This window comes from Leucoraja erinacea, unplaced genomic scaffold (genome assembly GCF_028641065.1).
Source record: "Leucoraja erinacea ecotype New England unplaced genomic scaffold, Leri_hhj_1 Leri_271S, whole genome shotgun sequence".
Lineage (NCBI taxonomy): Eukaryota > Metazoa > Chordata > Chondrichthyes > Rajiformes > Rajidae > Leucoraja > Leucoraja erinaceus.
In genome coordinates this window covers 18,363-28,062 of record NW_026576172.1, presented here as the reverse complement: position 1 = coordinate 28,062, position 9,700 = coordinate 18,363, and the positions used below count along the sequence as shown (strand labels likewise).

At 49.0% G+C, this 9,700-nt stretch overlaps 1 protein-coding gene across 1 annotated transcript; it reads left to right on the top strand.

The window, feature by feature from the left end:
- The first annotated feature begins 2,252 nt into the window (after nucleotides 1-2,252).
- Nucleotides 2,253-5,553, top strand: LOC129693375 (olfactory receptor 52K1-like). Its single transcript, XM_055630211.1, has 2 exons — nucleotides 2,253-3,073; nucleotides 4,029-5,553. The coding sequence occupies exons 1-2, from the start codon at nucleotides 2,412-2,414 to the stop codon at nucleotides 4,324-4,326; spliced, it is 960 nt and encodes a 319-aa protein (XP_055486186.1). The 5' UTR covers nucleotides 2,253-2,411; the 3' UTR covers nucleotides 4,327-5,553.
- The last annotated feature ends 4,147 nt before the right edge of the window (nucleotides 5,554-9,700 follow it).

Here is a 9,700-nt window from a genome sequence, read left to right as displayed (position 1 = left end):
AAAAAATAGCGTCTTCATTGCCGGGAATTCCAGAGTTCTCCTGAGTTTCCCTTGATTGGAACTTGGAGATTTACGGTAATGGCCACTCGTAGGGACTCGGGGCTCTCGTGGTCATTTTTCGACATGTTGTAAAAACTTCACGAGCTTACCGCGTTTCCCGAGTACCTGCCGTTAGCGTTACGAGCCGCTAAGAGACGTCCCCGAGCTCCGACGTTCCCGCTATGTACATTCTACGTATTTACCACGAGTTTGTTTTTTTTTTAACTCGGGAGAGCTCTTGGATTAGCTCGTGCAGTGGGACAGGCCCTTTAGTGTGCGGGGATCGCTGGTCGACACGGACTCGGTGGGCCGAAGGGCCTGTTTCCGCGCTATATCTCAAAGGTCTAAAGGTTTAGGTATGTTATTGTCATGTACGTAGTGAGGTTACAGTGAAAAGCTTTGTTCTGCTCAATATCCAAACAGCTCAGGTAATACTACACATCAGTACAATCAAGACAAGCCCAAGTCCAATAGGTAGAGCAATGGGGAAGATACAGGGTGCTGGATATAGTTCTCAGCATTGTAGCACATCAGTTCCACAGACAAAGTCCAATGTCCGCAACGGGGTAAATGCACATGCGGTGAGGTTCAGGAACAATGAAAATCTTTCTTGCAGCAGTATCACAGACACAGAGACTCAGACAACAGATAAGGCATCATTTATCCTGAAATCACACCTAAAACTAGCGAAGTGAATTCTCAGTCTTTCCAGGTGAGGCAGAGGTTCACCTGCACCTCCTCCAACCTCATCTACTGCATCCGCTGTTCCAGGTGTCAGCTGCATCGGTGAGACCAAGCGCAGGCTTGGCGATCGCTTCGCCCAACACCTCCGCTCAGTCCGCAATAACCAACCTGATCTCCCGGTGGTTCAGCACTTCAACTCCCCCTCCCATTCCCAATCCGAATCCGACCTTTCTGTCCTGGGCCTTTTTATCCTGCTGACTAGTTTGCAAGTGTCAATAAACTAAACTAAATCTTAAGAAGGGTCACAACCCGAAACGTCACCCATTCCTTCTCTCCAGAGATGCTGCCGGTCCCGCTGAGTTACTCCAGCATTTTGTGTCTACCTTTGATCTGTAGTTCCTTCCTAAACTCCATCTCCTTGGGGATCTTATTGAAACATATAAGATTATTAAGGGTTTGGACACGCTAGAAGCAGGAAACATGTTCCCGATGTTGGGGGAGTCCAGAACCAGGTGCCACACAGTTTAAGAATAAGGGGTAAGCCATTTAGAGCGGAGACGAGGAAACACTTTTTCACACAGAGTTGTGAGTCTGTGGAATTCTCTGCTTCAGAGGGCGGCGGAGGTCGGTTCTCTGGATGGAGAGAGCTGGATAGGGCTCTTAAAGATAGCGGAGTCGAGGGATATGGGGAGAAGGCAGGAACGGGGTACTGATTGGGGATGATCAGCCATGATCACATTGAATGACGGTGCTGGCTCGAAGGGCCGAATGGCCTACTCCTGCACCTATTGTCTATTGTCTTAGACTCTCCCACTAGTGGAAACATCCTCTCCACATCCACTCTATCCAAGCCTTTCAATATTCTGTTCGAGAAGGAACTGCAGGTGCTGGAAAATCGAAGGCGGACAAAAGTGCTGGAGAAACTCAGCGGGTGAGGCAGCATCTATGGAGCCAAGGAAATAGGCAACGTTTCATGCAGAAACCCGAAAGGGTTTTGGCCTGAAACGTTGCCTATTTCCTTTCACTATTCTGTACGTTTCAATGAGGCGCCCCCCCCCCCCCCCCGCCCTCATCCTTCAATAGACACTAGACAATAGATGCAGGAGGAGGCCATTCGGCCCTTTGAGCCAGCACCGCACCGCTGCTCATCCCCAATCAGTACCCCGTTCCTGCCTTCTCCCCATATCCCCTGACTCCGCTATCTTTAAGAGCCCTATCTAGCTCTCTCTTGAAAGCATCCAGAGAACCGGCCTCCACCGCCCACTGAGGCAGAGAATTCCACAGACTCACAACTCTCTGTGTGAAAAAGTGTTTCCTCGTCTCCGTTCTAAACGGCTTACCCCTTATTCTTGAACTGTGGCCTTATTCTTAAACTTCAATTGGTTCCTCCCCTCAACCCCGTTCAGCTACAACCTCAGCCAGTTCTAACCTCCCCAGTATGTGGCTTAATGAGTGGTTGCTGGCTTCAGGGTGTGTGGTGTGTGCGTGTGTGTGCGTGTGTGTGCGTGCGTGTGTGCGTGTGTGTGTTCTATAGTCTATTGCCACAGTTTAAGAATAATGGGTAGGCCATTTTGGATTTTGGTCTGAGATCAGGAAGGATATCCTTGTGATTGAGGCAGTGCAGTGCAGGTTCACGAGATAGATTGTCTATTATAGACCTATTGTCTATTGTCTGTGCTTGCAGGAAGATGAACCACAGCAACTGGAGCCATGTTGAGTTCATCCTGCAAGGAGTCCCCAATGGGGATGGCCACCACCTTCTGATCTTCTTCGCCTTCATGTTAGTGTACATCGCCATCTTGTTGGCCAATGGGACCATCATGTACCTGATCAAGGCGGAGCCCAGGATGCACGAACTCATGTACTACCTGCTCTGCCTGCTGGCCCTGATCGATGTTGTCCTGGGCAACGTGACCATCCCCAAGCTGCTGGCCATGTACCTGTCGCGCTCCATGCTCATCTCCGTGGAGGCCTGCGCCACCCAGATGTTCTTCGTCTACTGCACGGCCCTGAGCGAGTCCACCCTGCTGGTGGCCATGGCGTACGACCGTTACGTGGCCATCTGCCACCCCTTCCACTACCACCGGCTGACCCTGCCGCGGGTCCTGCTGGTCGTCGGGGGGGTGGTCCTCATGCGGGCCGCGTGCTTCGCGGCCGTGGCAGCCCTCCTGACCCAGGCCACCTACTGCCGCTCCAACTACATCGAGAACTGTTACTGCAACTACGGCTCGCTGTCCAAGTTGGCATGCAGCGGGACCCTGGTCAGTGACGTCATCACCTACCCCTTGTCTTTCCTCATCACCCTGCCCGACAGCTCCCTCATCGGCTACTCCTACTTCAAGATCTTCAGGTAGGTATGTTACAATACATACCTTCAGCGGCGCTGCAGTTCTGCCACTGGCCGTGTGCGCGACTTTGGCACCTTTGAGGGGGGGGGGGGGGGGGGAAATAAAATGCGTTTTCTACTGTCTGTCCGAGATATATTTTTTCGGGCTGCTAGCTGATGCTGAAAAATCGTTCTGACTTGCGTTCTCGGAAGTTGTTTTTTTAAATCGCGGGACAATTTAATCGCTGTAGTAAAATATAAAAGCGACTTCTAACGCCGTCAATGCCGACAACGGGACGGGTCTCACGTACGGGACAAAACATAAGGTAAGTCGTTTATTTCACATATAAACTTGATTAATAGGATGACTTTAATCAAAATTTCATTGGCGAAAATGTTATTATGTAAATATACGAACCGCCAGTGTTTTTTCTGCCAATATGGGGTTCAAATTCACCGCAAATGCAACGTCCCAATCGATCGCTTTCCACAAAAACCTCTAAATTCATGACAATGAGATTTAAAAATCATGTTATATTGTGAATTCTTGTGTGAATGTTATTTGGACACTTAAGCTATTTAAAAATGTTAATCTTTTCTTAAGTAATGGATAGATGTTTCGATCCAGTAATTGCATTTTGTAATTAGCTACAATTATGTAACTAACTAATTATATGCTTTAATTTCAGGTCATCCAAGTAAGATTGATTCAATCTAAAATAACTGAAAATGATATTCAGGTCTCTTAATTTTTAAGAAAGTTATGGGCTTTTGACTGTCCTCAATCACAGCTTTTGAGTTATATCAATGGAAAAGCAATAGGGAATTAGATGCTCATTTCAGAGTATGAAAATGGCCATAACTTCTTTAATACTGAAGATATGAAAGTGAAATAAGTGTCAAATTAAACTTCGTTTTATGCTTTATCGGATGGGATAAATAGCAGACTTGATTTTTTAAATCTCAAAATGTTGTAACATTGCTACTGCAGGGTGGCGTCGAGGAGCGGCCGGGGGGAGGCACGCACCAAGGCCCTCCACACCTGCACCACCCACATCTGTGTCCTGCTCCTCTTCTACACCAGCGCCCTCTTTGAGTTCGTCATGTACCTGGTTCCCGCGCTCTTCTCCGCTGAGCTCCACTTTGTGGTGGCCATCACCTTTGTGATCTTCCAGCCCATCTTCAACCCCGTCATCTACGGCGTGCGAACCACAGAGATCAGGAACGCCTTCCTCAAGCTGCTGGGCCGCAAGAGGATCGCGGCCGACGGCTCTTGAACCTGGCCGACGCCTGCACAGAGGAGAGGAGTGAGCCCAGTCTCACTCGTGCAAGAAAGAACTGCAGATGCTGGTTGAAATCGAACGTAGACACAGAGTGCTGGAGTAACTCAGCGGGTCAGGCAGCTTCTCTGGAGAGAAGGAATGGGCGACGTTTTCAGACTGATGTCAGGGGAGTGGGCGGTACAGAGATAAGTATATAGAGAAAGAAGTGTAAAGGGGCTGTCCCACTTTGGCGACCTAATTTGTGAGTTTAGAAGAGTTTAGAAGAGTGTCTTCGACCTTCAAACTCGCAGCATGGTCTACACGTGGTCCTAGCAGGTCAATAGACGATAGACAGACAACAGACAATAGGTGCAGGAGTAGGCCATTCGGCCCTTCGAGCCAGCACCGCAATTCAATGTGATCATGGCTGATCATCCCCAATCAGTACCGCGTTCCTGCCTTCTCCCCATATACCCTGACTCCGCTATCTTTAAGAGCCCTATCTAGCTCTCTCTTGAAAGCATCCGGAGAACCTGCCTCCACCGCCCTCTGAGGCAGAGAATTCCACAGACTCACAACTCTCTGTGTGAAAAAGTGTTTCCTTGTCTCCGTTCTAAATGCCTTACTCCTTAATCTTAATGCATTTCGTTGTCTCTGTACTGCACACTGACAATGACAATTAAAATTGAATCTGAATCTGAATCTAAACTGTGTGGCCCCTGGTTCTGGACTCCCCCAACATCGGGAACATGCTTCCTGCCTCTTCCTGTCAAAGCCCTTAACAATCTTATATGTTTCATTGAGATCCCCTCTCATCCTTCTAAACTCCAGAGTGTACAAGCCCAGCCACTCCATTCTCTCAGCATATGACAGTCCCGCCATCCCGGGAATTAACCTTGTAAACCTACGCTGCACTCCCTCAATAGCAAGAATGTCCTTCCTCAAATTAGGGGACTAAAACTGCACACAATACTCCAGGTGTGGTCTCACTAGGGCTCTGTACAACTGCAGAAGGACCTCTTTGCTCCTATATTCGATTCCTCTTGTTATAAAGGCCATGCCATTCGCTTTCTTCACTGCCTGCTGTACGTGCATGCTTACTTTCATTGACTGATGTACAAGGACCCCCAGATCCCTTTGTACTTCCCCTTTTCCCAACTTGACGCCATTTAGATAATAATCTGCCTTCCTGGTTTTGCTACCAAAGTGGATAACCTCACATTTTTCTGCCATGCATCTGCCCACTCCCGCAACCTGTCCAAGTCACCCTGCATTCTCATAGTATCCTCCCCACAGTTCACACTGCCACTCAGCTTAGTGTCATCTGCAAATTTTCTAATGTTACTTTGAATCCCTTCATCTAAATCATTGATGTATATTGTAAATAGCTGTGGTCCCAGCACCGAGCCTTGTGGTACCCCACTAGTCACTGCCTGCCATTCTGAAAGGGACCCGTTAATCCCTGCTCTTTGTTTCCTGTCTCTTCTCGTCCCGAAACACCACCCATTCCTTCTCTCATGATTGAATGGCGGAGTCGATGATGGGCCGAATGGCCTAATTCTGCTCCTATCACATGACTTGGGCGGACTAAGCGGAGCCGTTCAGTGAGACAATGTCTCCTTACTGAAGACGGAAACAATATGATGGAGTAACTCAGCGGGACAGGCAACATCTCTGGAGAGAAGGAATGGGTGACGTTTCTCTTCTCATCCCGAAACGTCACCCATTCCTTCTCTCCATAAATGCTGCCTGTCCCGCTGAGTTACTCCAGCACTTTGTGTCTATCTCCGGTTTAAACCAGCACCTGCAGTTCCTCACTACACGCTATGTATTCTCACTGCATGTATCGGTGTTGGCAAGTGTGTGTGTGTGTGTGCTACGGCTCGGGCCCATGACTTTTGAATCAGACATGAGGGGGGGGGGAGGTCGGGGGGAGAATGTATCGTTGGCCCGTTTGAAGCTGGCCCATTTGGACCCGAGCGAGCCAGTCCAGGTGGCCCAGCCTCGCCATCGAAGGCGTCCGACATCTCTGGGGACGTACGTATGAGGTCCGGCCGCCCGTCTGTTTTTTGTTCCTCCGGTTCTGGGGGGGGGGGGGGGGGGGAATGTTGCGGCTCTGGATGGTGGGCCACGCACTGTACATAACCCTCAGCTCTTGGGGGGGGGGGTCCCGTGTGGCGAGGAAGGGGTCACATGGTGACTATTTACGGGGTTAAGCGCGCGCACACGGGGTCCGTGAGTGAGGAGAATTAGAGTAGCAATAAAGGACAAGAATTTCGGACAAACATTGTGTCTGCCTCGTTCTTTCACGGACAAGTCCGTTAAACCCCTTTCTCACGGGGCAACTTGACGCAAGAGTTAACCAGAGTTGAACATCGTGGGAACCTCTTGCGATAACCGTACGGCATTCGTGGACCACCGTGGCGCTAACGGTAGGTACTCGTGTAACTTGGTAACTCGGGAGAAAATTCAAACAAGCTTGAATTTCTCCAAGAGTGACTTGTACACTTGTGGTTGAAAATTGCAACATTATATGCATGTAGTGGCCAGTGCGATATCCGTACTGACTCTTGCGTGTACCGTGGGAACTCCTGCGAACGGTGAACCCGGAAGCTGGGCAGAGGGGACAGAAGGTGAGTAAAAATTGTCTTCTGTGGGATTGAATTTAAAAAATAAAGATTTGCATCCGCATATGGACATCAACTTATTCATGAGTTATGTTAATGAGATTCAAGAAAATAACTATAATCTTTAAAAGGGACTTTACTGAAAAGTCCCGCATTTTTATGGTCCGTGAGAAATTTTTCACATGTACTTCTTTGAGAGATACAGCTCGGAATCCTCGCCGACCAGCGATCGATGCCTTTCCGAAGCAGGGTCCGGAACGCTACCAATCAATGTTCTCCAGAGACCCGTGTAAAGGAGTGAACTGTACATGCTGGTTTAAAACGAAGACAGACACAAAAAGCTGGAGTAACTCAGCGAGTCAAGCAGCATCTCTGGAGAAAAATAGGTGATGTTTCGGGACGAGACACATCTTCAGACTCAATTCCGATTAGGATGTCTGAAGAAGGGTTCCGATTCGAATCACCACCTATTCTTTTTCTCCAGAGATGCTGCCTGACATGCTGACTTACTCCAGCTTTTTATGTTTTTCATCCCGGATCTGACTTACCTGCTGAGTTACACCAACATTTTGTGTCCTTTTGTGCGTATTAACCAGCATCTGCAGTTCCTTTAGACATTACCTAACTTCAGATTTTAGAGATATTACGCGGAAACAGGCCCTTCGGCCCACCGAGTCCGCACCAACCACCTATTCTTATACACTCCAGGGACAATTTTACAATGTTACTTGTAGATGGTTATGCATGCAACCATATATGTAACTACCTCATTAGCATATCGTCCCTCCCACATTCTATAGTATAACTGTAGTGTCTGCATGTTCCCTCCCTGTTAGGTTCCAGTACGTGTGTAGACCAGTTGTGGTTAACATAGAAACATAGAAATTAGGTGCAGGAGTAGGCCATTCGGCCCTTCGAGCCTGCACCGCCATTCAATATGATCATGGCTGATCATCCAACTCAGTATCCCGTGCCTGCCTTCTCTCCATACCCCCTGATCCCCTTAGCCACAAGGGCCACATCTAACTCCCTCTTAAATATAGCCAATGAAGTGGCCTCAACTACCCTCTGTGGCAGAGAGTTCCAGAGATTCACCACTCTCTGCATGAAAAAAGTTCTTCTTATCTCGGTTTTAAAGGATTTCCCCTTTATCCTTAAGCTGTGACCCCTTGTTAGTACTGGAACGTGTGTGTTATTAGTGTTTGAATAAAGACCTAGTTAAAGGACTATGGACAACGTCTAGTTTCCTTTACATGGTGTCAGAAGTGGGATTCGAACCCACGCCTCCATCGCGAGAAACATTACGCAAATTCAAAAGTCCTTGGTAAAAATCACAATTAGATAAACGAGACTGCTCCAACAAAGTCTTAGCACTGCGCACAGCACGTTCTGCCAGCCCGTTGCTCTGAGGGAATTCCAGGCTGCTAGTGTAATGGGCAAAGTTCCACTTAGTCGCAAAGGCAGCGAATTCAGCACTAGTAAACTGCCGGCCGTTGTCAGTTTGAAGCTTCACTGGAGAGCCAAACGTGGCAAAGTGACGGCGCAGCTTACTGATGACCATCTCCGAGGTGATGGTGGGAAGAAGGTCCACATCAAACCAAGATGAATATGAGTCAACAAGTACCAGATAGTTCTTCCCACGCCACTCAAAGATATTGGCGGCCAGCGCAGACCAGGGCATTTCAGGTGCCGGCTGTTGTAGCAGGGGTTGTCGTTGATGGTGAGGGGCCATGGAGTTGCAAGCAGCACACGCAGCAACCCGAGCCTTGATGTACTTGGCCATGGCAGGCCAATAGTATTGCCCCTGGGCATGTGCAACGGTGGCGTCTGCACCCGGGTGTCCGGAGTGTGCAGCAGTGTAGTAGGCATCATACAACGAGGCAGGAATAACCACTTTGTGGCCCTTAATAACGATTCCATCACAAAGTACAAGCTCGTCCCGAACAAGGAAGAACGGCCTCACGGCAGCAGGCAGGGAGTGTGGCTTGCAGGGCCAACCACGCAGAATAACAGCAGACAGCTGCTGCAAATCAGAGTCAGCAGCGGTGTGCTCAATCAGTGTCTGTAACTGCTTCGACGGGACAAAATTAACGTTGAGGACATGCAGATCAGACTGTTCATATGGATGCTGTACACAGGAGGACAAAGGCGCCCGCGACAGGGCATCAGCAACATGCATTTCCGTGCCCTTCTTTGGTGGATTACGAGGGCACTGTATATCGTCGCAGTCGCCAGCATTTGCGTGCTGTCCGTGAGCCTCCTCCACCGATCCTTTTCCCGTCCACATCCGCTCCTTTACCTGTTTCTCCTCCTCGGGCTATCCCATGTGCCCCTGCTGTCATTCCTGCGCCTACCCAACCTGCTCCTGTGAAACCTGATCTCGGCTCTCCTGTTCTTTCCCCAAGGTCTTCTCCTGTCAGTTCTCCTTCTTCGTCCTCCCCTTCTAGTTTGTTTTTTGCTTCGCCGGTTTCTAGTCTCCGACCTGCGTTACTGCCTGTTCCATCCCCCCGTTCTTCGCTGCCTTTGCCTTTGGGAGAGGGGAGTGAGGGTGGTGTACGGACCCGCTCTGGCAGAGTTGTGCGGGCTCCTGATCGGTATGGTGATTATGCTTAGTTTGAGATGTTCACTGACCATTATTGTTATTATGTGCAGGTCTGTATAATTGCCTGCTGCTGCAATTTATCTTACGGGAAGGGATGTAGATGGTTATGCATGGAACCATATATGTAACGACCTCATTAGCATATCGTCCCTCCCACATT